Here is a 27,501-nt window from a genome sequence, read left to right as displayed (position 1 = left end):
TAAGGCATGTCTGCCTGGTGTTCCCGCGCCAGATAGCTCTCTGCTCTGTCTCTCACTCTCTCTCTCTCTTGCTCTGTCTGCAGTTCAGTTGGGATAGGAGGATTGCAGGCATCAACTGTATAGACCCTCTGCTGCTCAACTCTCACTCTCTCTCTCTCTCTCTCTCTCTCTCTCTCTCTCTCTCTCTCTCTCTCTCTCTCTCTCTCTCTCTCTCTCTCTCTCTCTCTCTCTCTCTCTCTCTCTCTCTCTCTCTCTCTCTCTCCTTGTCTCTTACTCTCCCCCAATGTTTGTAACTGGTTATTTCTCCCCTCCTTCTCCCCCCATCACTCTATCCCTTTAGGTTATAGCAGAGGACAAGAAGAAGGACGACAATACCACCAATGGTAAAGACCATCTCAATTCCACCCAACCACCACACAGTACATACACTACATCATACCACAGCGCTATACACTGATCAGTCTGATTCTTTACTATCACTGAAAGTGACAAGAAGATATTGTGAAAACCAACCTAGATTTCATTAATGGTACTTTAAGAAGTGCATCCATTGATTTGATGGTGGTTTGTAAAGCTACTGGATGTCACTATTAGTGTAATGTACAGATGTGTTTAGGAGTCGTGTGTCTTTTTCTCCTTCCTCTTCCCCCCTTCCTCTCCTCCTTCCTTCCCTCCTTTGGTTCCTTGGCTGAGACTCTTTGAAGATGCATCTGGAATGATGCCTTATGACAACCGTCCAATTATCCAGCCTCCCTCTTCCTCTCTTTTTGTTGCTTAGTAACACCTGACATTGGAGGAACAGGACGACCATTGCTCAGCACGGTGCTTTGCCTATAGCCCTATATACACTACCGTTCAAAAGTTTGGGATCACTTAGAAATGTCATTGTTTTTGAAAAAAATTATTGTCCATTAAAATAACATCGAATTGATCAGAAATACAGTGTAGACATTGTTAATGTTGTAAATGGCTATTGTAGCTGGAAATGGCTGGTTTTTAATTGAATATCTACATAGGCGTACAGAGGCCCATTATCAGCAACCATCAGTCCTGTGTTCCAATGGCACGTTGTGTTTGCTAATCCAAGTTTATCATTTTAAAAGGCTAATTGATCATTAGAAAACCCTTTTTGCAATTATGTTAGCACAGTTGAAAACTGTTGTGTTGATTAAAGAAGCAAAAAAACTGGCCTTCTTGAGACTAATTGAGTATCTGGAGCATCAGCAATTGTGGGTTCGATTACAGGCTCAAAATGTCCAGAAACAAATAACTTTCTTCTGAAACTCATCAGTCTATTCTTGTTCTGAGAAACGAAGGCTATTCCATGCGAGAAATTGCCAAGAAACTGAAGATCTCGTACAACGCTGTGTACTACTCCCTTCACAGAACAGCGCAAACTGGCTCTAACCAGAATAGAAAGAGGAGTGGGAGGCCCCGGTGCACAACTGAGCAAGAGGACAAATACATTAGAGTGTCTAGTTTGAGAAACAGGCGCCTCATAGGTCCTCAACTGGCAGCTTCATTAAATAGTACCCGCAAAACACCAGTCTCAACGTCAACAGTGAAGAGGCTACTCCGGGATGCTGACCTTCTAGGCAGAGTTGCAAAGAAAAAGCCATATCTCAGACTGGCCAATGAAAAAAAAAATTAGGATGGACAAAAGAACACATACACTGGACAGAGGAAGATTGGAAAAAAGTGTTATGGACAGATTAATCGAAGTTTGAGGTGTTCGGATCACAAAGAAGAACATTTGTGAGACGCAGACCAAATGAAAAGTTGCTGGTGGAGTGCCATCTGTCAAGCATGGTGGAGGCAATGTGATGGTCTGGGGGTGCTTTGGTGGTGGTAAAGTGGGAGATTTGTACAAGGTAAAATGGATCTTGAAGAAGGAAGGCTATCACTCCATTTTGCAATCATGCCATACCCTGTGGACTGCGCTTGATTGGAGCCAATTCCCTCCTACAACAGGACAATGACCCAAAGCACAGCTCCAAACTATGCAAGAACTATTTAGGGAAGAAGCAGTCAGCTGGTATTCTGTCTATAATGGAGTGGCCAGCACAGTCACCGGATCTCAACCCTATTGAGCTGTTCTGGGAGCAGCTTGATCGTATGGTACGTAAGAAGTGCCTATCAAGCCAATCCAACTTGAGGTGCTTCAGGAAGCATGGGGTGAAATCTCTTCAGATTACCTCAACAAATTGACAACTAGAATGCCGAAGGTCTGCAAGGCTGTAATTGCTGCAAATGGAGGATTCTTTGACAAAAGCAAAGTTTGAAGGACACAATTATTATTTCAATTAAAAATCATTATTTCTAACCTTGTCAATGACTACATTTCCTATTCATTTTGCTATATTTCCTATTCAAACTAATTTCATATATATTTTCATGGAAAACAAGGACATTTCTAAGTGACCCCAAACTTTTGAATGGTAGTGTTTATTTTTAAAATATTTTTTAATTTTACCTTTATTTAACTAGGCAAGTCAGTTAAGAACAGTGTAGCTCCACAAGCATCATCATCTTCTCTTTGAGTGGAACTTCACTGATATATGATCAATGATATGTGTGTTTAGATGGAAGCATTATGTGGGAGTGAGCAGTGTTGAGCTGAGTCTCCTGAATATATGCTAATGTATGGGCCCCAGATGCCACATAGCCTACTGTAGATCAGCACAGACCAAGTTCCTTATGAGTCACTAGAAAAACACTGCTATTTATATTTAATAGCAACACATTATCTCACAGCCATAAAATGGGTCATAAAAAAGTCAATATCCTATCTATTCAGCTGATACTTATTCATTTCCTTAGTTTTGGGGTTTCATTTGTAAAGGCTTCAGATTTTGCTATAGGGATTGATTATGTTTGATCTACTGTATAGTTAATAACTCTCATATACTTTATAGCTCACAATAATATAGATCAAAAGCGGCTAACAAATCAATTCTATAGCTTACACAAAGCTTTCTCATCATGATCTGTGTCAGTTTGAGATGATCTCTAACATTTCAGTGATAGTCAGTTTGTGACATGTCCTCTCTACAGATCAGGAGGTGTGGGAGTCAGCCCCTGCCCCAGCCCCAGAGCGGGCCAAACAGGCTAAGGAGCCCAGCCCGGCGCTGCTGAAGTCTCAGGATATGATTGTTTCTGAGAAGCCTATGTTACAGGAGTCCTGGGTAGACCTGGATGACTTCTCCAAGTGCTTCCAGTAAGACCCACTGGCTTATATCTATGTAGTACTGTATTTATATGGCTCTGAAGGGCACTACTCTCTTTCTTACAGTCCAGGGGGTTGATGCAAAATACTGCTTTGATTTTTCAGGACACTTGTGGTTTTCCACAAGCCAAACACATATCCAAACCATTTCCAGAAGTCCCATTTCAAGGTAAATGTATTTCTAAGTAGGGTCTAAGCCTTTTTTCAAGGATATCTACTAACCTAACATATGGAATTGTTTTAGGATATTAATAAAATAGATTTTTATTTTAGGACCCCTGTAGGTATAAAAAATATATGTAAACATTATTTGATGAAACATTGAATTTGCCCTAACAGCTATAATCCCATAGAAAAAGATTAAATAACACACAAATACATGGCAAAAAAGATAAATCAGAAAGAAGTATGATTTGACAGAATAAGTCTATAATTGTGTATTATATTTTACTGCACAGTAATTTTGTAGGGAGTTGGGACGGTGGCGTCCTTGGGTCCCTTGCTGCTTCTGAACATCGTAAAACAGATAACACGTACATATTCGTGAGAGTCTAAGCTTTTCAGAATGGGATCATAATAGTTTGTAGCTCAAACCATTCAAAGTTTACAGACGTTTGTCTTGAGCGAAAGCGCTCGGAAGATCCTCCCTCGTCTCACAAAAAACACTCTACCGCAGCTCCCAGCCATCACACAGGCTAATGGCTGACATCTGCGGGCTCAGTTGATTGAGACACACCCAATGCAAAAATAATTATCAAGCTCAAACAAACAAACCTTTATTGATAAGAGAGTTTTAAGGGCATTTTAAACAGATCTTGGTCATCCATACAATACATGGAGTGAAAACTGTATGATAGTGTTGATAGATGGAATGACATCCCTGGTTTTGTCATCATCAGAGCACCATCTCATCCAAAGTGTCATCCATGGCTCTCAACTGCCCTGTGGGCTCCACCCACTCTGCTGCTACACCTGTACGCCACCCAGGTTCCTCTGCTGCTGCTCATATTCAGGTACAATACAAACCTGTACAGCTACACCTGTACAGCTACACCTGAACAGCTACACCTGAACAACTACACCTGTACAGCTACACCTGTACAACTACACCTGAACAACTACACCTGTACAACTACACCTGTACAACTACACCTGAACAACTACACCTGTACAGCTACAGCTACACCTGTACAACTACACCTGAACAACTACACCTGTACAGCTACACCTGTACAGCTACACCTGAACAACTACACCTGTACAGCTACACCTGTACAACTACACCTGAACAACTACACCTGTACAACTACACCTGTACAACTACACCTGAACAACTACACCTGTACAGCTACAGCTACACCTGTACAACTACACCTGAACAACTACACCTGTACAGCTACACCTGTACAGCTACACCTGTACAGCTACACCTGAACAACTACACCTGTACAACTACACCTGAACAACTACACCTGTACAACTACACCTGAACAACTACACCTGTACAGCTACACCTGAACAACTACACCTGTACAGCTACACCTGAACAGCTACACCTGAACAACTACACCTGTACAGCTACACCTGAACAACTACACCTGTACAGCTACACCTGAACAACTACACCTGTACAACTACACCTGAACAACTACACCTGTACAGCTACACCTGTACAACTACACCTGAACAACTACACCTGTACAACTACACCTGAACAACTACACCTGTACAACAACTACACCTGAACAACTACACCTGTACAGCTACACCTGAACAACTACACCTGTACAGGTACACCTGAACAACAACACCTGTACAGCTACACCTGAACAACTACACCTGTACAGGTACACCTGAACAACAACACCTGTACAGCTACACCTGAACAACTACACCTGAACAACTACACCTGAACAACTACACCTGTACAGCTACACCTGAACAACTACACCTTACTGTAACATCCATTCTATTCAGGCACAATAACCATCCGTGCACCTAAACTTCACTGTGTCTGCAGCGTCACCTATCATCCTAGTACAATAAATACAGGGGGCAAAATGCTGCAGCCTGTATCCAGTAATATCTTATAGCTACCTCTATCATTTGCATTTGTACTGTGTTTGTCAAACTCAAAGCTTCTTTAAATGGTACGGAGCTAACTCTCCCCTTCCAGTATACATGCATGCCTTGACACACTCCCATCTTCCCAATCTGCCTTCCCTGTCGCCCAGCCACGCCTCACAGCGCCCTCTGCTGTTGTGTTTCCACAGGTACACCTTCTCTACTGATGGGCTTTACTGTCCAGCACACTGCACTGCACCTGAGATTGTAATCAGCCCACAGTGTTAGGACTGCAGCCACCCTCTCTGGGGGCCTGTGTGTGCATGCATGTGGCATTGAGAAGGAGCTCTTTATCTGTCTTTTTCTCTGTGGCTCTCTGTCCTTCCATACTCCCATCTCCCTTCTCATTCCTTATGTTGCTGCCTTGCATGCTTCCCCTCTTCCTCTCTTTCTTTCTCTCTCTCTCTCTCTCCCTCTCTCTCCCCCCTCTTTTCCTTCTCCTCCCCTCCATACTGATGAGTGTAGCTTGGTGCTGTCTGTCTGTGTGCTTCTCCAGTCTCCAGATGAGAAGGGCTCTCACTACCTGTTTGTGGACAGCCTGCAGCCTTCCCACATCCTCATCAGCTTCTCTGCTTTGGTACACTGGGGAGAGACAGCCGATGAGAGTAAGGGCCTAACATACAAAAACACACACCGACATGCATGGACACACACACACACACACACCCTCTCACTCACATATGCTCATGCGCACACACACAGGTATGCAGTGTACACACACACACTTGGACGTGCACACATGCACACACCCATGCGCATACCACAGACACATGATTATATTGCACTCAAACATGCACATGGTGTACACATGTTTCATAATACAATGAACACAGCACTCATACCCATCCATGCTCACTCAATCACAAACACACACACATCACACACGTCTCCATATCAAAAGTATGTGGACACCCCTTCAAATTAGTGGATTCGGTTATTTCAGCCACACCCGTTGCTGACAGGTGTATAAAATCGAGCACACAGCCATGCAATCTCCATAGACAAACATTGGCAGTAAAAATGGCCTTACTGAAGAGCTTAGTGACTTTCAACGTGGCACCGTCATAGGATGCCACCTTTCCAACAAGTCAGTTCGTCTAATTTCTGCCCTGCTACAGATGTCCCAGTCAACTGTAAGTGCTGTTATTGTGAAGTGGAAACGTCTAGGAGCAACAACGGCTCAACCGCGAAGTGGTAGGCCACACAAGCTCATAGAACGGGACCGCCGAGTGCTGAAGCGCGTAGCGCTTAAAAATCTTCTGTCCTCGGTTGCAACACTCACTACCATGTTCCAAACTGCCTCTGGAAGCAACATCAGCACAATAACTGTTCGTTGGGAGATCATGAAATGGGTTTCCATGGCCGAGCAGCCACACACAAGCCTAAGATCACCATGTGCAATGCCAAACGTCGGATGGAGTGGTGTAAAGCTCGCCACCATTGGACTCTGGAGCAGTGGAAACGCGTTCTCTTGAGTGATGAATCACGCTTCACCCTCTGGTAGTCCGACGGACAAATCTGGGTTTGGCGGATGCAAGGAGAACGCTACCTGCCCGAATGCATATTGCCAACTGTAAAATTCGGTGGAGAAGGAATAATGGTCTGGGGCTGTTTTTCATGGTTCGGGCTAGGCCCGTCGTTCCAGTGAAGGGAAATCTTAACGCTACAGCATACAATGACATTCTAGACGATGTTTTGCTTCTAACTTTGTGGCAACAGTTTGGGGCCCTTTCCTGTTTCAGAATGACAATGCCCCTGTGCACAAAGCGAGATCCATAAAGAAATGGCTTTTCGAGATCGGTGTGGAAGAACTTGACTGGCCTGCACAGAGCCCTGACCTTAACCCCATCGAACACTTTTGGGATTAATTAGACGGCCGACTGCGAGCCAGGCCTACCTCACTAATGCTCTGGTGGCTGAATGGAAGAAAGTCCCCATAGCAATGTTCCAGCATCTAGTGGAAAGCCTGTTATAGCAGCAAAGGGGGGACCATGTTCGACGAGCAGGTGTCCACATACTTTTTGTCATGTAGCGTACCATTATAACCCATCAACAGCACTGTGCTTTTGTGTACGGCCATCTGTTTATCTCTCTTCTGTCTTCCTGTAGAGAAGGAGAGTCCTGTGTGCAGGTCTGGAGTTCTCATAGCAGAGCCCTACTCCTGGAAGAGTCTGCTGTGTCAGCTACCTGTACTCCACATCAAGACCACTGCCTGCAAGGCTGCCCTGCTGGTCCTCCCCCCTGGGTAAGACCTTGCCCAACCTGGCCTGTCCACCCTCACCACCAGCCATACATATACAAACTGTTGTTGGCACCAGACATTTCATGACACTCTGAAGCAGTAACATGGTGCCCATGTTCCAAATTTGGCCATCATCAGGGTGCATAAAAGCCTCACCACACCCTCCTGATGTTTGCAGGTTGAACTTGTGCTCTCATGAGACCAGTATTTTATAAGGTATTACTGATTAAAATAACCCAACATAACCTTTACACTATTAACTTAACTGCTGATTTCCAAAGCTAAAGCTGAAACCTCATACCGTCGATATATCTTATACAGTTAGATCTGATGCTCTGAGAAAATAACTTGCCCTAGTCTCTATTAATGGCTTCTGGTTGGCCTAGAAGCAGGGGGCCTAGTTTCTGGGGTCAGGCGGAGGTACAATTACCACTGTGCCGTGGTGTAAACGTAACACTTAGCGCACCATGCGTCCCTGAGCACTACTACGTGATTGAAGTGTGGGGGAGGGGATGCTGATTCCGCCAAATTATAATGAACTCAATCTCAACCTCTCACTCTGGGGTATCTTTCTCTCTCTCTCGTTTGCGCTCTCTCTCTGTCTATTCAATCCTTTTCTATCTCTCGATCGTTCCCTTGATCTCTCTCACACACACACTATCAATCTACAGTATCTCTCCCTCTTTTATATTTCCCTCGCTTCGTTTTATCTCGCTACCACTCCCCTCTCCTTGTCCCTCTATCCATGATCCTATTCTCTTAAGCCCAACACCAATCAGGTCTATTGTCATCGATCACGTTTGGCTGTGATGGCTGTATTATGCTAAGCTAATGGGATGGAGGAGTCCAGCTCCACTCTGTCAGGCTGGCAGTGTTCCATCAGGGCTGTGAGCTGCTGTGGGCCAACGGTGCATTAGCCCGACTACTCTATGAGTGGACCACACTTGACCCAGGCAGCCAGGAAGACATTACTGCAAGACGGAGACATGGCTTTGTAATTGGGGCTGAGGGGAAGGCATTATTAACCTGCTGTATATGGAAATGACCCTGTAAAGTTGACTAGCTCTTGGTGCAGCAGCTCTAAGCAGGCTAGCGCTATCATTGGGTTTTTATCAATTCAAAGTTTCATGGTTTGTTATCTGGTGATGGGGGGTTGCTTTCACAGAATGTTAGGGCTAATCTGATCCCGCTCTCTTTCCTCTCACTCACCGCTTCTCTATCCCTCCATTCTCTACTCTCTCATTCTCCTCCCCTGCCCTAGGCGTCATGTCCTGTGCATCCACACGAGGGCGCCTCTGGGCTACCACGTCCACCTGTACAGCATGGCACCCTTCGTCTTCGGAGACGAGGAGACCGTCATGCCTCACCTCGACAAGGTAAGTTAGAGGACACCACCGTCACCATGGAAACGCCAGCAGACAGCCATACCATAATAGCCACTTGGTTTCTCCTCACCTTCTGTTTATACGCCCACTCAGGCATGGGGATACCTCCTCATCCTCCTCTTCTTACCTCTCCTCTTCCTCTCGGATGCGCGTCTGATGTTAAGGATGATATCCACTCTGCACTCAGGCCTACAGTGGGTCAGAGATCTCTCTCTGCTCTAGTCTTTCTCTCTCTCCCCTCCTCTCTTTTGCTCTCTCTCTCTCCCCTTCTCTCTCTCTTGTTTCTCCCTCTGTCCGTCACGGAAAGCTGATGCTGGTCACGATACACCAAAAGCCGGAGGGGAGGGGAGGGGAGAAGAGGAGAGGAGAGGAGGGGAGAGGAGGGGAGAGGAGGGGAGGGAGGAGAGGTTAGATGCTCAAGCAGGCAGGCAGTGTACTGTGGCTGCTCAGGCTACAGGGACTTTCTCTTATAGAGCCAAGACTGTGTGAACATGTTGACTTATTCATGCCACATGCAGACTCAGGCAGTTGAAAAATGACTAGTGAGGCAGTATTTGCACAAGAAGTGTGTTTGATAACTCTTCTCCATGGGATGCGGTAAATAAGCAGAAGGAATGGACAGAACCGAGGAGCATTTTCTCTGTTTGTCTTTGAGTCTCCACTTTCACCTCATGTGTCCTTACCCCCACCCCCTCCTTTCCCTTCCTTCCTCCCTCTCCTCCCCACCTCCAGGAGAGTGTGCGTTTTTGTGAGCAAGCTCTGTCTATTCTGAGGCTCCTGGGCAGAGTGGTCAGCTCCTTCTCAGACGAGCTGGAGCTCCCAGCAGCCTCCGGGGCTCTGGGGGACGCCCACTGTCCAGCTCAGCTCAGCACCGTCGGAGGGCTGCGAGACCACCAGAGGGTAGGACACACACACATACACATACACACGCACACTGACACTAACACTGGACACACACACACACACACAAACACACACACTCAGGGCTGGACTACCACATTTGGGGTCCCGGGGCACCTACCTCCGAGTTTCTTTTTAGGAAAACAGCTAACTTCCTGCCTTTTCTACATGAGGCGCAGAGAAACATGTTCTGTTTTATAGCTCCTCTCATGCTATTCTTCCATTATGCTATGAGGCTGAGAGAAAATAATGCAATTTTAAAGCGAATTTCCTGCTATTCAACACATTTTGACAGGGTTGTAGGCCTGATAACCAAAAACGACAAGTCAGCCTATAGGGAGGAGGTAAGTGAACTGGCATTGTGGTGCCAGGACAACAACCTCTCCCTCAACGTCAGCAAAATAAAGGAGTTGATTGTTGACTTCAGGAAGCAGAGGAGTTAACATGCTCCGATCCGCATCAACGGGACTGCAGTAGAAAGAGTCACAGGTTTTAAGCTCCTCGGCGTCCACATCACCAAGGATTTGTCATGGACCAACAACACCACCACTCTTGTCAAGAGGGCACAGCAGTGTCTATACTTCCTAAGACGGCTGAAAAAATGTGGCATGCCACCCCCAGTTCCTCTCCAAATACTACCGCTACACCATCGAGAGCATCCTGACCAGTTGCATCACGGCCTGGTACGGGAATTGCTCCGTCCACGACCGCAAAGCCCTCCAGCGGGTGGTGAAGATGGCCCAGTACATCACTGGGACTGTGCTCCCACCCATCCAGGACATCTACTCGAAACGGTGCCTGCAGCATCATCAAGGACCCCACACACCTCAGCCATGAGCTTTTCACTCCGTTACGGTCGGGCAGACGATATCGGAGCATGAGGTCTGACACCAACAGGCTCAGAGACTGTTTCTATCTACAAGTCATCAGACTGCTGAACTCTTGAACTGGACTGACCACCTGCTCTGATTTTCCGCACCTTAGCACACATGCACTCACCCACACAGACATCCACAAAGACATCCACACACACACACACACACACACACACACACACACACACACACACAATAAATGTAGCCATTTACTTTATGTTCGTATTCTTATATTTGATAATTTCTTATTGTTGTTGCATTGTTGAGAAGGAACCTGCAAGTAAGCATTTTGTTGGAAGGTGTATACCGTGTGTATCCCGTACTAATATAACTTGAAACTTCATATGCTATTTGGGGGGCCCACAACCTCCTTTTTGGTTGGGGGTCCCCTGGAGGTCGGGGACCCCAGGGCACGTGCCCTGCGTGCCCGGTCGGTAAGCCGGCCCTGCACACACACACACACACACACACACACACACACACACACACTCACACTCACACTCTCTCGGTGCACGCACTGACCTCCCCGACTCCTGTCTGTGCAGGTGTTTAATGAAGCAGTGTATCACATGATCTGCGTTGCTCTGGACAGGAAGCTGTCAGCAGAGGAGCTGTTTGCTGTCCAGGCCCTCACCAACGACCCCTCGCTCTGCACAAACGAGACAAGGGGACCATCCCCCACAGATACAGGTACAGGTGTGTGTGTGTATTTATTTTTCTCCAAGAATGTGAGTGTATGTGTAAGCATTGTGTGTATCATTGTGTGTTGTACAGATTGTGAGGCACCAGAGGGTTGGGGCAGCAGGAAGCCCACAGAGCAGGAAATCCAGGCAGTCAGGATCCTCCAGGCCGGCTTTAAGGGACATCTAGTCCGCGAGATCCTCAATGCTACTAAACCAGGTAATAATGGGTTAAGACTGTCCTCATCCTCAATGCTACTAAACCAGATAATGGGTTAATACTGTCCTCATCCTCAATGCTACTAAACCAGGTAATAATGGGTTAATACTGTCCTCATCCTCAACGCTACTAAACCAGGTAATAATGGGTTAATACTGTCCTCATCCTCAACGCTACTAAACCAACTAATCATGGGTTAATACTGTCCTCATCCTCAACGCTACTAAACCAGGTAATAATGGGTTAATAATGTCCTCATCCGCAATGCTACTAAACCAGGTAATAATGAGTTAATACGGCCTCACACTCACAATCAAACTTCTCAATGTTATTCAATTCAATTTTCCAATGGCCTCAGGGACAATTTTACAAGGTACAATCAGAGCACAATTAGATAAATTATTTACTATAGCTGGATGATGGTGTTAGAGTGATGCATGGCCACACAGTCTTGGGTGAACAGGGAGTACAGGAGGGGACTAAGCACACACCCCTGAGGGGCCCCGGTGTTGAGGGTCAGCATGGCAGATGTGTTGTTACCTGCCCTTACCACCTGGGGGCGGCCATCAGAAAGTCCAGGATCCAGTTGCAGGGGAGGTGTTCAGTCCGAGTGTCCCGAGCTTGGTGTTGAGCTTGGAGGGGACTATGTTGTTGAATGCTGAGCTGTAGTCAGTGCACAGCATTCTCACATAGGTATTCCTCCAGGTGGGAGAGAGCAGTGTGGAGTGCAATAGAGATTGCGTCATCTGTGGATCTGTTGAGGCGGTATGAAAATTGGAGTGGGTCCAGGGTGTCTGTGATGATGGTGTTGATGTGACCAGCCTTTCAAAGCATTGCTTGGTTACAAATGTGAGTGCTACGGGACGATAGTCGTTTAGGTTGGTTCTTAGGAACAGGGACAATGGTGGTCTGCTTGAAACATGTTTGGATTACAGACTGGGACAAGGAGATGTTGGAAATTCTGTGAAGACACTTGACAGCTGGTCTGCGCATACTCTGAGAATGCGCCCTGGTATTCCGTCTGGCCCAGCGACCTTGCGAGTGTTAACCTATTTAAAAGTCTTACTCACATCGGCCATGGAGAGCGAGATCACACAGTCGTCCGGGACAGCAGGGGATCTCATGTCTGGTTCAGTGTTGTTTGCCTCGAAGCGAGCATAGAAGGCATTCAGCTCATCTGGGAGATTTTGTAATAGTCTGCAAACCCTACCACATCGGACGAGCATCGGAACCGGTGTAGTAGGATTCAATATTAGTCCGATATTGACCTTTTTCATGTTTGATGGCTCGTCGGGGTCATAGCAGGCTTTCTTGTAATCATCCATGTCCTTGTCCCGTTCATTGAAAGCTGTAATCCATGGCTTTTGGTTAGGGTACATACGTACAGTCACTGTGGGGACGACATCGTCGATGCACTTATTGATGAAACCCATGACTGATGTGGTAAACTCCTCAATGTTATCGGATAAATCCCTGAACATACTCTGGTCTGTGCTAGCGAAGCAGCAGTCTTGTAGCTTAGCGTCTGCTTCATCAGACCACTTCCATACTGAGCGCGTCTCTGGTACGTCCTGTTTGAGTTTTTGCTTGTAAACAGGAAGCAGGAGGATGGAGTCAAGATATGATTTGCCGAAGGGAGGGCGATGGGAGGCCTTCATTTCTGTTCTAAGAGTAAAAGTGGTCCAGAGCCTCTTGTGGCACAGGAGACGTGTTGGTAAAGGTGGGATAAACCACATTTCAGGCATTAAAGTCTCCGCCCACTAGAAACGCTTCCTCTGGGTGAGCGTTTTCTTGTTTGTTTATGGCCCGGTACCGCTCGTTGAGTGCCTGCTTGGTTCCATTCTCGTTTTGTGGTAGGATGTAGGCAGCAGTGATGATTACAGATAAACTCTATTGGTAGATAAAAAGGTATGCAATTTACCATGAGGTATTCTAGTTCAGGTGAGCAAAAGCTTGAGAGTTCCTTCACACTGGAAGCAGCGCACCAGATGTTGTTCACAAAGAGGCACACCTCCCCCTTTTGGTTTTACCCGAGTCCGCTTTCCGGTCGCGACGAAGCATGGAGAAACCCTTGAGTATTATGTCCATATCGCCTGTCAGCCAAGTTTCTGAAAAGCATAGAATATTACTTATTAGCTTTTCACATCCCGTTGGTAGGAATCTCTCGAACAGAGCTCATCCATCTTGTTCTCAAGTGACTGGACATTTGTCAGTAAAATGGAGGGGAGTGCCAGTCTAACAAATACTCCAGCACTCCTCCCTCGTCTTTGCTTGCAGCGCTTCGGTAGCCCGAACAATGGAGTAGGGTCCGGTGTAAACAAGGGAAAAGCTGAGTTGAAGTAGGAGCTGAAATCGAGGTTGAAGTTAGTAGCTGTCAATTCGTAATTGAAAAGTACTCGGCGGTCATAGGTGTGAGCTTTCTGTACAAAGAAATTATGGATAAACACTAAAAAATAAAAAATAAATCGGGTTGGAGTACATAAGATGTCGACCTTATCCATCGATGCCATCTTATTATTCTCTCTCTCTCTCTCTCTCTGCCGAGAGTTAGCCCTGTGCCCTATCTTTGGGACTCTGGGCTGAGATAGCGACTTATTATGAGTCTGCCACTCTCACTAATACACCCTGACAGGTGTGGTGGTGGTGGGGGGGGGACAACACACACATACATTCATACACACACACACATCGACCCACCCACCTGCACCCCGTCGAACATCCAAACAGCTCTGTTGTGACATGTTTACGAGTTGAGGGAAAGTGTAGCGAGGGGGGATAGAGGAGGATGGAGAGCTAGAGAGAGGGAGAGAGAAAGGGATAGAAGGAGGGAGGGCGTTTTTTAGGTGAGCGACATGAACAGACTCTATTTATTGCCAGGGCTTGAGGGTTACTCTGTCCTGTCCAGCCTGTCAGAACACAATAGTGAGGCCAGGAGCAGAGACATGAGACATCGGATTCCAGTACTCACCAAACTCCCCTCTCCCTGATACACTACACTCCTTGACTTGTCATTAGGACAACACACACAGATTCCATCACTGGTACTACACACTGGTTGTTCAAGAAACTCATTTGTTTTGGTATAGAGCCCCCCCTCCCCCCCAATACCTAGATACTATATTTAAAACGATGACGATTCCAGTCTGTGTATTACCAAGCCTTACATTTTAAACCCACTGCATGCCTCAAAGCACTTTAGGAACACATTTGAAAAATAATGAATTGGCCCCTCATTTTTTCGTCTGACATCAACAACTGATGTCTCAGGCTCATTAGAGGCCACTCTGTCCGTTTTTAGCATTAACTACCTCAGATGCCCTGTCTGTCACAAACAGCCGTCTCTCTACAAGATTACTTTTTCATCTCCCAAACCAGAGCCCAGCCCCATAATGGCTCTGTTGATTTGGAGAAGATGAGAAACGCCTGTCATTGAGACGTCCCTCGACTCTGTCACACAGGCTTGCACGGAGACACACACACACACACACACACCCCTACCCCTCAGTGGCAGGAGATACAGTATGAAGTATTACATCTTTTATGAATTTCTCCAGTACAGGGCTAGTGTAACAGGGTTGGAGATGAGTGAATTTGAAGTGTTTTTTCACTTCCGTCACAATTTTTATACAAAAATGCATCTGGCACTCTCCCTCATCTTTTTACCTTCAACTAAGTCAAGTTTTATAACAATGTGTTCATGTCTTTGGCTTCAAGGTGAATGTCTTTCATCTTTTATGTATGTCTGCTACTACTTAACTGAGTGTGTGTGGTGTGTGTGTATATGTATTATCTAGGCACAAAGGAGAATCTCAGTGCCTCAAAGACACTTCAGGAGATGTGGGCTAGTGTGGAATCGGATGCAGAGAAACATGCAGTGTCTTTATTGAGGTAAATTATTAATCAGCTAGCTCAACATCACACACATTCACAGCAGAGCACACAACACAAAAACCCAATCTCACACAGCACACGCAAACATGACACATCTCATTTAGCCAACACACTGCATACTTGTGTTTTCTTCCCTACACTGTAAAGGGCTCACTGTGAATTTGACAGTAGCTTACAGGGAGCTTGGTGGCAAGACAAATTCTGTATTTCATATTACGGTACACCTTCTGTAATATAAATACGGTATCGAAGCAAGTACTGCGTAATGACATACAGTACAATAACGTAAAATTGACTGTATTATACTGTAATAAAGTATGCTGCCGTAATCGGAATGAATTAATGAATGAATGGATAAATGCATTAAATTCATTGAGGGGAGGAGTTTGTATTTCACAGTATTTTACTGTAATTACAAGGGATTGGTTCAAGCAAGTTGGCTGCTAGGTGTTTACACATTACAGTGTATTAATGAATATTTGGTGTTTTAAATCACTTGCACTTCTAGAGGCCTTAACAAAGGCATCCAACTGACAGCAACTACAGGGCAAAACAGACTCACGGTCTCACTGCAGAATTAGACGTCCATCCACTTTCTCCAAACGTCAAAGTTTGAAGTTGGTCCAAACGTCAAAGTTTGAAGTTGGTCCAAACGTCAAATTTCGAAGTTGCTCCAAACGTCAAATTTTGAAGTGTTTCTGTTGCTCCTGCTGCTCTATATCGTTCCATTTCTCAAATGTCAATTTTCTAAGTTACGGGTTAAGTTTCCCGAATAAAGGGATTTTGTCAATGAGGCCCTTCATTACATTTTTACATTTGAATCATTTAGCAGACACTCTTATCCAGAGCGACTTACAGTTAGTGAGTGCATACATCTTCATACTGGCCCCCCGTGGGAAACGAACCCACAACCCTGGCGTTGCAAGCGCCATGCTCTACCAAATGAGCTACAGGGGACCCCTTTATCTTTATCTACTTTCCCAGAGTCAGATGAACTCGTGGATACTATTTTTATGTCTCTGTGTCCAGTTTGAAGGAAGTTAGAGGTAGTTTCGCGAGCCAATGCTAACTAGCGTCAATGCAATGATTGCAAGTCTATGGGTATCTGCTATCATGCTAGCAGATACCCATAGACTTGCAGTCATTAACGTTACTCATAGACTTGAAGTCATTGCACTAACGCTGGTTAGCAATTGCACTAGCGCTAGTTAGCAACTTTCTTCAAACTACACGCAGAGACATAAAAATGGTATCCACAAGTTCATCTGACTCTGGGGAAGTAGATAAAGGGCCTCATTGCCAAAATCTCGAAGTATCTCTTTAAGGTAAGGGTTAAGGTTTGGGATAGGGTTAAAACATTATGTTTAGGCACTCATTCCAAATGGTTAAGGTAAGCATTAAGGTTTGGGATGAGGTTAAAACTCCCCCCAAAAAATCACTGTGGAACACGCAGGGATTCTGATCCCTTACCCAAGCCTGCTTGATGGTAATAGCGCTCACTGTTGCCCGTAGTGGCCGGTTTTGAAAGCATTTCCCGTTGTCTTCGGGACATGGATAGACGTCCAATTTTGACGTCAATCTTGAAAGACCTGCCTGCCAAAATGACATGGGGCACTAGAACCAGATAGTTAAATTGGTGCAGCATTCTCACTCACAGGTGCAACAAATATAGCCTCTTACAAGTCACGCCTCAAAATATGTTAATGAGCCAGAAACAACAATACCATGCACCCACTAGTGGTCAAAAGGTTTTTGGCGCTCCAAAGATACGGTACGGTACTGTATCTGTCGGTGTGCCCTTGAGCAAGGCACTTAACCCTAATTGCTCCTGTAAGTCGCTCTGGATAAGAGCGTCTGCTAAATGACAAAAAATGTAAATGTATTCTGTTGCGTGTAATTACAGTACCATTCAAAATACAGCAATTATTTCCCCGCCCGTAACATTTTCCCACAATGCACCATAATTTACAGAGTCAGATCCTCCAGTAAAACACCCAAAATGACCGTATAATTTACAGTTTTCCGTTACCAAAGCGCCATCCATTGTTGGGTACGTACAACAATATGGCTTGGCACACTGTTGTGACACTGTGCCAGCTAGGTGCATTGTGTGCCATGGAAGCAATTCATTTAGCCTCTTTCCATGCATGCCCAGAGTCTGTCCCTGTCCTCCTCAGTGAGTCCTATAGCCGTGGCTCAGCCTCATGGTAGAGGGGAGGGGAGCAGTTTTCCACATTGTGTTCTATCGTCTCCTGGTGGTACCATCTGCTGTTTATCCTCTCTCTGCTCCAATCGGTTCGCTGAGTCTTCTGAATGATCCACTGGGTGAGGGGTGTTTGTGTGTGTGTGTGTGTGTGTGTGTGTGTGTGTGTGTCCGTGCACGCGCGCATGTGTGTGTGTGCGCGCACGTGCGTGCGCGTGTGTGTCCGTGCGTGTGTTTGTTTGTGTGTAAGTCAGATCTCACTGATCAATGGAAGCCCCCAGGACTGAGTCCGAGCTGTGAAGTGTTTTCACACTCCTTAGCTTTGTAACCCAAAGAGAAGCTCCCCATAGTATACCGCGCTTAAATAAAATGACCAGGTTGGTGTGATGAAGAAATATAACAATGGTAATACATTATTGTAACTAATAAATGTAACTGTATTCTTCTAGAGAGCTCATAAGGAACTGATTACGCACATGACCTCTTTCACACATTGATTATGCCTGTTAGTTCAGTGTCATATCTGAGGGAATTCTGGCCAAATGTATCTGCCTCATTCTGTTTAACCCCTCATTCTCTGTGTGTCCCTCTCTCTGTGATTTTTTCCCCAGTCTGTTGAGCCCAGTGACAGGATCCAGATAGGGAATGTACAGTCTGAAGGCACTGGGTCGCCCTGGTACAAATCAATAATCATCCTCCACTTCTAACATGATGTGTGTCCGTGTCCACACCTTGTAACTCTTACTCACTCATAGCCTCCTGTGTGCTCGTCTCACCAAACACAGATAAACCCTATCTTTGTCAACTCCAAACTCTTTGAGTGAAGTTGACAAAGTGAGGTTACAGTGTCATACAGTAACTCTCAGCCCTCTCAGGAGTTTTAGGGCAGCATGTATCAAGTGTCTCAGAGTAGGACTGGTGATTTAGGATCAGTTTCACTTTTTAGATTACACTGAATAAGATAAGATGGACAGGGGGGGGACCTGATCCTAGATCAGCACTCCTATTCTGAGATGCTTCATACATCCGGCCCCTGATCTCGTCCTTTGTTCATGCAGTATTGGAGTGGACCCCCATATGCAGCATCTCTTTTTCCTGATAGTCATGGTTGTTGTATCTCTATTGTCTAGGTACATCTTCAGTAACGATGAGAGGACAGCTGAACTGTACCCCTGTCAGGAGGATGAGTGGACCAGAATCACATACACTGACTACTCTGTCCCTCTGCCTGAACTGGCCAACTCCTGGCTACTGGTCTTCAGGTAGAAAACACACACACATACACACACAACACACGGATAAAGCACTGAATCATGTCATACATGAATGTAAAATGTTTTGCTAACACTCTCCATGATCCTCCATTGTTAGTGTTTTGTATGTGATAGTAAAGCTTCATTGTGAGTACTGTGTGTGTGTTCCAGAGAGGTGTTCGTGGTGCCTAAAGACATGCTGCTGGTGGCTAAGGTCTACTCCCCAGTCTCCTCCTGTCTGCTCCACGTCATAGACAACAACACAGGAGAGGAGCTACCCAGGGTCTTCCAGAGAGTAGAGCCCCACGTCTACAAACACAACCAGGTCTCAACGTTTAACAAACTAGAACCTCTCACTAAAACAAACACATACTGTATATTATACTGTACATAGAAACGCATATACAGTTGAAGTCAGAAGTTTACATACACCTAGGTTGGAGTCATTAAAACTCGTTTTTCAACCACTCCACAAATGTCTTACCAAGCATTCAAATCAAATCACATTTATTGGTCACATACACGTGTTTAGGAGATGTTACTGTGGGTGTAGCGAAATGCTTGTGTTTCTAGCTCCGACAGTGCAGTAATATCTAACAAGTAATATCTAACAATTTCACAACATATACCCAATACACACAAATCTAAGTAAAGCAATGGAATTAAGAATATATAAATAAATATATGGATGAGCAATGTCAGAGCGGCAAAGACCAAGATACAGTAGAATAGTATAGAATACAGTATATACAGTTGAAGTCGGAAGTTTTCATACACTTAGGTTGGAGTCATTAAAACTAGTTTTTCAAACACTCTACAAATGTCTTGTTAACAAACTATAGTTTTGGCAAGTCGGTTAGGACATCTACTTTGTGCATTACACAAGTAATTTTTCCAACAATTGTTTACAGACAGATTATTTCACTTATAATTCACTGTATCACAATTCCAGTGGGTCAGATGTTTACATACACTAAGTTGACTGTGCCTTTAAACAGCTTGGAAAACTCCAGAAAATGATGTCATGGCTTTAGAAGCTTCTGATAGGCTAATTGACATAATTTGGGACCACCCATACATAAAAGAAAATGTATGCACGCATGACTGTAAGTCGCTTTGGATAAAAGCGTCTGCTAAATGGCATATTATATTATTATTATATAATTGGAGGTGTACCTGTGGATGTATTTCAAGGCCTACCTTCAAACTCAGTGCCTCTTTGCTTGACATCATGGGAAAATGAAAAGAAATCAGCCAAGACCTCAGAAAAAAAGATGTAGACCTCTACAAGTGTGGTTCATCCTTGGGAGCAATTTCCAAACGCCTGAAGGTACATTTTTTACATTTTACATCATTTAGCAGACGCTCTTATCCAGAGCGACTTACAGTTAGTGCATACATTATTCTTTTTTATTTTCATATCCCATAGGAATCGAACCCACAACCCTGGCGTTGCAAACGCCATGCTCTACCAACTGAGCTACCTCCCTGCCGGCCATTCCCTTCCCTTCCCTGGACGACGCTGGGCCAATTGTGCGCCGCCCCATTGGTCTCCCGGTTGCGGCCGGCTACAGCAGAGCCTGGATTCGAACCAGGATCTCTAGTGGCACAGTGCCTTAGACCACTGCGCCACTGTACCACGTTCATCTGTACAAACAATAGTATGCAGCTATAAATACCATGGGACCACGCAGCCATCATACCGCTCAGGAAGGAGACGCGTTCTGTCTCCTAGAGATGAACGTACTTTGGTGTGAAAAGTGCAAATCAATCCCAGAACAACAGCAAAGGACCTTGTGAAGATGCTGGAGGAAACGGGTAGAAAAGTATCTATATCCACAGTAAAGCAAGTCCTATATCGACATAACCTGAAAGGCCGCTCAGCAAGGAAGAAGCCACTGCTCCAAAACCGCCATAAAAAAGCCAGACTACGGTTTGCAACTGCACATGGGGACAAAGATTGTACTTTTTGGAGAAATGTCCTCTGGTCTGATGAAACAAAAATAGAACTGTTTGGCCATAATGACCATTGTTATGTTTGGAGGAAAAAGGGGGTTACATCATGCTGTGGGGGTGCCTTGCTGCAGGAGGGACTGGTGCACTTCACAAAATAGATGGCATCATGAGGAAGGAAAATTATGTGGATATATTGAAGCAACATCTCAAGACATCAGTCAGGAAGTTAAAGCTTGGTCGCAAATGGTCTTCCAAATGGACAATGACCCCAAGCATACTTCCAAAGTTGTGGCAAAATGGCTTAAGGACAACAATGTCAAGGTATTGGAGTGGCCATCACAAAGCCCTGACCTCAACCCTATAGAAAATTTGTTGGCAGAACTGAAAAAGCATGTGCGAGTAAGGAGGCCTACAAACTTGACTCAGTTACACCAGCTCTGTCAGGAGGAATGGGCCAAAATTCACCCAATTTATTGTGGGAAGTTTGTGGAAGGCTACCCGAAACGTTTGACCCAAGTTAAACAATTTAAAGGCAATGCTACCACATACTAATTGAGTGTATGTAAACTTCTTACCCAATGGGAATGTGATGAAAGAAATAAAAGCTGAAATAAATCATTCTCTCTACTATTATTCTGACATTTCACATTCTTAAAATAAAGTGGTGATCCTAACTGACAGAAGACAGGGAATTTTTACTAGGATTATATGTCAGGAATTGTGAAATATGGAGTTTAAATGTATTTGTCTAAGGTGTATGTAAACTTAATATGTATGTGTATATAAAAAACTAATCAGGTTTTTGTGATTTACAGTGTGGGAATGTGGCTCTATGATTGTGTTATTGTGTGATAGGTAGGTACAGTATATGTGTGTGGGTGTGCATGTATTTGTGTGTGTGTGAGAAACTGACCCTCATGCCTCATAACCACCTCCCTGTAGCATGGATACACCTTTGTGGCGGAGGCCCACACACCTGACACACCCCTTGTGGGTGCCAAGTGGAGGATGCGTCTGATTGGCTCACATGATCCACTTCCTTGTCTGGCACGAGAGACTCCTCTCAACAACTTCTCTGTGAAGGAATTCCAGGATTACTACATTCCCAATGACAGGAACGTCATCTGCAGGTAGCATAACGGAATAATGACAGGGTAAAACATACGTACTTAGGTTGGAAGGTGCCTCATTTAATTGTAATCAGTTATATGATTAATCAGGAATTCATAATTGATCACATATAATTGATTGAGGGCTTAGTCGTTCCTGGTCAGATCACATGGTTAGGAAAACCTCCTGGCACTACCAATAATAAACTCTGTATATTACGACAGGTATTCTGTGAAGGTGACCGCGGACCACGCCGGTACGGTCCAGTTCCAGACGTCCAAACCGGATGTTCACATCCGCCTCTCCGTCCTGGACCATGAGGAAGTGGTGGCCAGTAACACTGGGAAAGGCCATGTGCTCATCCCGGTATTCCAGTTCCATCCTAACAACTGTGAGTAACAATGTTTTAAGGTCGGATGGAAGAAAATACAAAAAGTGCTTCTTAGAGGAGTCATTGTGTTTTCAGGTGACTACCTCATGAAGTTGGTTGAGAGAATGCCAAGAGTGTGCAAAGCTGTCATCAAGGTAAAGGGTGGCTATTTGAAGAATCTCAAATATAAAATATATTTTGATTTGTTTAACCCTTTTTTGGTTACTACATGATTCCATATGTGTTATTTCATAGTTTTGATGTCTTCACTATTATTCTACAATGTAGAAAATAGTTTAAAAAAATAAAGAAAAACACTTCACTGAGTAGGTGTGTCCAAACTTTTGACTGGTAGTGTACATCCTTTAAGCAGGGTTCATACAGACATTGGCAAGTCAAATTCAAGGACTTTCAGTGACCGAAAACCAGGTTCCTTTTTTAATGGAAGGATTTGTATGGAAAGCCAAGTTGAAGCCAACGTTAGATATTGTCATCATCATAATAACCGCATGTGGTTTTACCGTAGCAGAGTAGCGCAACACTCTTCAATTGAAACGGCGGGAAACAAACAAAAGTAGCCACATCTCTCACAAAAACAGATCAAAAATGAAATCTCAGATAATTATAAGGGAGCAGGAGAACTTATAAATTGGCTACAATAATTACATAGATTTTCATATTCAAGTAGGCTACTTCAAGCATTTACATTTAAATAATTTAGCAGACGCTCTTATCCAGAGCGACTTACAGTTAGTGAGTGCATACATTTTCATACTTGTCCCCCGTGGGAATCGAACCCACATCCCTGGCGTTGCAAGCACCATGCTCTACCAACTGAGCTACACGGGACTACCCTTGTATTGTTTAAAATTGCAGTTGTAACATGGAAAACAAAATGTATTTGTCATGTTATTTCATTACCAGATCATAATGTGAATAAGCCCACTAGGCTATGTCATTTGTTGTCATTATATCCAGAATAATGAACAGGAATAGTGTTGGGTGTTGCGCAATAGTCTGTCCTACACAATTGCGCACAGTAGACTCTGTGTCCAATCCGAGGCACAAAACCATGAAAACATGAACTCATTACCTTGATGCTTTCTCTGTTAAATCTAACGCACCCTTCTGTAAATCAAGCAGACAACAACCGATGGTCAACATCAATTCACTATGTGGATCCAGGCACAACTGTCTTAACCGGCGTAACAAATGAGACACCAAAATATTCTTTGCGAACACCTTTTTTCCAGCACTTGGGCTTTTGTTGCACAACAGCTGTTCATCACTTGACTGTCATTCGGAAAATTCCTTCCTGGATCAGATGATGATGTGTGAAAATGTCTCACCATAACTAATCAGCTAGACACCAAATGCTCATCCAACATGTATTATGCATAATTATTGAAGAACCACGTTAATGATAGTATCGATTTAGGTTTTAAGTATCAAGGTGACTCTTTCGGTTAGAAGCATTCGATTTCGCAATCGCATACATCATTTTGGATTTGTGTGCCCATGAAAACTGTTTTCACCCCGTAACATATGGAGACACAAAATGTTATGTAGTTACACTGCATTTCTGAGATCTCTATACAAAAAACTGTCAGACAGATAGATTCAGGATTTTTACAGGGTTCAAGTGCCATAAATGCAAGGACAGAAAAGTAATATTTGATGTCACACAATTTTGAACCAATCCGTCAAAACGCCAACCATGATAAAGGTTTAAACATAGGTTTTAAATCAACTTGTGCATTTTATTGAATATACAGTAGCTATGATCCCCCCTTATACCTTAATTTAGTGACATGATTTGTATTTTGCAGATTATCAATGATTTATCAACAGCTGTAACAAGTTGTCCAGTGTAGGAAATCCTCACTGGTACCCTAGTTTATAGAAAGACCCATATACTGTGATGTACCTATCGTTTTAAAGAGATATCTGCCAGCTCTCACAGCCAACCTTATACACAGTGTGTACAGTACATCATGGTCACAGTCTGAATCGTGCTGTCCCTAGCCTCACACCAGGCAAGTGTCACCCTAGAGTAGTGACTTTCTGATGGCCAGGGCCAGCCTCCCTCCCTTGCGCACACACACACACAAACACACACACACGCCGATACTGCCATGTTTGTTGCAGATACTGTAGATGACGATATACACTCCCGTCTACATACAATGCATTCGGAATGTATTCAGACCCCTTTACTTTTTCCACATTTTGTTACGTTACAGCCTTATTCTAAAATTCATTACATTTTTTTATTTTACAAATAAATAACCAAAATACCTTATTTATATAAGTATTTGCACCCTTTGCTATGAGACTCGAAGTTGAGCTCAGGTGCATCCTGTTTCCATTGATCATCCTTGAGCTGTTTCTACAACTTAATTGGAGTCCACCTGTGGTAAATTCAATTGATTGGACATGATTTGGAAAGGTACACACTGGTCTATATAAGGTCCCACAGTTGACACTGCATGTCAGAGCAAAAACCAAGCCATGAGGTCGAAGGAATTGTCCGTAGTGCTCCGAGACAGGATAGTGTCGAGGCACAGATCTGGGGAAGGGTACCAAAAAATGTCTGCAGCATTGAAGGTCCCCAAGACCACCGTGGCCTCCATCATTCTGAAATGAAAGAAGTTTGGAACCACCAAGACTCTTCCTACAGCTGGCCGCCCAGCCAAACTGAGCAATCGGGGGGGGAAGGGCCTTGGTCAGGGAGGTGACCAAGAACCCGATGGTAACTCTGACAGAGCTCCAGAGTTCATCTGTAGAGATGGGAGAACCTTCCAGAAGGACAACCATCTCTGCAGCACTCCACCAATCAGGCCTTTATGGTAGAGTGGCCAGACGGAAGCCACTCCTCAGTAAAATGAACATGACTGCCTGCTTGGAGTTTGCCAAAGGCACCTAAAGGACTCTCAGACCATGAGAAAAAAGATTCTCTGGTCTGATGACACCAAGATTGAACTCGTTGGCCTGAATTCCAAGCGTCACATCTGGAGGAAACCTAGCACCATCCCTACGGTGAAGCATGGTGGTGGCAGCATCATGCTGTGGGGATGTTTATTATTATTATAGTTATGTTTTTCAGTGGCAGGGAGACTAGTCAGAATCGAGGGAAAGATGAACGGAGCAAAGTACAGAGAGATCCTTGATGAAAACCTACTCTGGATCTCAGACTGGGGCGAAGGTTCAGCTTCCAACAGGACAATGACCCTAAGCACACAGCCATGACAATGCAGGAGTGGCTTCGGGACAAGTCTCTGAATGTCCTTGAGTGGCCGAGCCAGAGCCCGGACTTGAACCCGATCGATCATCTCTGGAGAGACCTGAAAATAGCTGTGCAGCGATGCTCCCCATCCAACCTGACAGAGCTTGAGAGGATCTGCAGAGAAGAATGGCAGAAACTCCACAAGCTTGTAGCGTCATACCCAAGAAGACTCAAGGCTGTAATCGCTGCCAAAGGTGCCTCAACAAAGTACTGAGTAAAGGGTCTGAATACTTATGTAAATGTGATATTTCCGTGTTTTATTTTTACAATTTCTAAAAAACAGTCATTATGGGGTGTTGTGTGTAGATTGATGAGGAAAAAAATTATTGTATCAATTTTAGAATAAGGCATTAACGTAACAAAATGTGGAAAAAGTCAAGGGGTCTGAATACTTTCCGAATGCACTGTATGTATTTGGACAGTGATGCTAAAATTGTAAATTTGGCTGTATATACAGTATTTTTTAAAATACATATCTGATTTACCAAATATAAATGAAAGCACTTCATATACTGTATCTAGACCCCCATTTGAAGATTGAAGTATTTGGACACATTTCACTTATAGCATTTTAACCCTCATCAAATCACATTTTATTTGTCACATGCTTCGTAAACAACAGGTGTAGACTAACAGTGAAATGCTTACTTACGGGCTCTTCCCAACAATGCAGAGAAGAAAAAGTGAAATAATAGAAAAACCTCATACTACTGACTGGGGTCATTTTGACCCAGAGGTATATTTGTTATCATAGCCCAAATGTGGTTTATTCAATTCTTCCTATTTTTCATGACTCTGTCTATCAACTTGTTCTTAACAAATATAAATAATTGTTTCGTGTTTCTGTATCATTATGGACTTTGGGGTAATTTAGACCCAGGGCTCTAAAGTGCGACCAAATGCTGTGCGACCAGTACTTTTATTTTGAGAGAACTGTGCGACAAAAAAATTATAAAGATTTGACCCCAGCCAAAAACACCTAATTCCGCCTATAGTAATTTGATAAATAGGACCTTTATTTTAATCTAGTTTTCTCTGGAGACATAATTACAAGTTATCCATACCACCAGAGGGTGGAGGGGGACCTGTATCAGCGATTTTGGCCATATAGACAGATCGTCTGCCAAGATATAGCACCCCATATACTCTCCTAAGATTGTACTTTTCTATACCACGTATTGTATGACTGTGTAAAAAAAAAAAAAAAAGTACCTTATTTTTGTGCATAAAGAAATCTGCCAATGGTATACATACTTAATAGAACTGCAGTACAGAACTCAGATACACTCTGAAAGCTGTATTGGTGTGCATTCTCCGAAGGTAGTTATTCTAGGGCAAATCTAAAAAAGTGTTTATTTGAATCCAGGTTTCTCTTAACTTATAAGATATACAGTACATATCCTCAGAGGGTGGAGGGGGACCTGTATCAGTGATTTTAACCAGATAGACAGATCACCTGTAAAGATGGAGCACCTTATGTACTCACCTATGGTTGTAACTGTTTATAACTAGGTATGACCGTGTAGAAAATCTAAATTACTTTACATAGATGCTTAGTTGCAGTCAAAACAGTTCATAAAAGCTTGCCAGTGGTATGAATACTTGGTAGAACTGTAGTACAGAAACCAGCTACCCTCTAAATGTTCACATATTGATGTGTATTCCAGAATTGTACATTGTAAAAACCAGAATTCCTATAATATCCTCCAATATTCTAAATGTGCAACATGTAATGGTATTTGGGTTGCTATAACATTTGGTTTGAAGTGATTTTGAGGAT

At 44.1% G+C, this 27,501-nt stretch overlaps 1 protein-coding gene across 1 annotated transcript in view; it reads left to right on the top strand.

The window, feature by feature from the left end:
- Positions 1-27,501, top strand: part of adgb (androglobin) — a gene marked incomplete at both ends in the record, with an annotated part of 103,495 nt that overhangs the window by 57,369 nt on the left and 18,625 nt on the right. The window contains 15 exons of the mRNA XM_084151415.1: positions 341-383; positions 3,055-3,217; positions 3,332-3,395; positions 4,126-4,239; positions 5,847-5,955; positions 7,460-7,595; positions 8,854-8,968; positions 9,710-9,877; positions 11,298-11,442; positions 11,527-11,652; positions 15,447-15,540; positions 18,877-19,008; positions 19,171-19,324; positions 21,898-22,085; positions 22,290-22,456. Of these exons, the coding sequence (XP_084007541.1) occupies positions 341-383; positions 3,055-3,217; positions 3,332-3,395; positions 4,126-4,239; positions 5,847-5,955; positions 7,460-7,595; positions 8,854-8,968; positions 9,710-9,877; positions 11,298-11,442; positions 11,527-11,652; positions 15,447-15,540; positions 18,877-19,008; positions 19,171-19,324; positions 21,898-22,085; positions 22,290-22,456 (1,918 nt within the window). The remainder of the gene's footprint in view (positions 1-340; positions 384-3,054; positions 3,218-3,331; positions 3,396-4,125; positions 4,240-5,846; positions 5,956-7,459; positions 7,596-8,853; positions 8,969-9,709; positions 9,878-11,297; positions 11,443-11,526; positions 11,653-15,446; positions 15,541-18,876; positions 19,009-19,170; positions 19,325-21,897; positions 22,086-22,289; positions 22,457-27,501) is intronic.

Source organism: Coregonus lavaretus (assembly GCF_964263955.1).
Source record: "Coregonus lavaretus genome assembly, chromosome: 33".
Classification (NCBI taxonomy): domain Eukaryota; kingdom Metazoa; phylum Chordata; class Actinopteri; order Salmoniformes; family Salmonidae; genus Coregonus; species Coregonus lavaretus.
The sequence above is the reverse complement of the archived record's forward strand: the minus strand, read 5'-3'. Positions and strand labels throughout refer to the sequence as shown.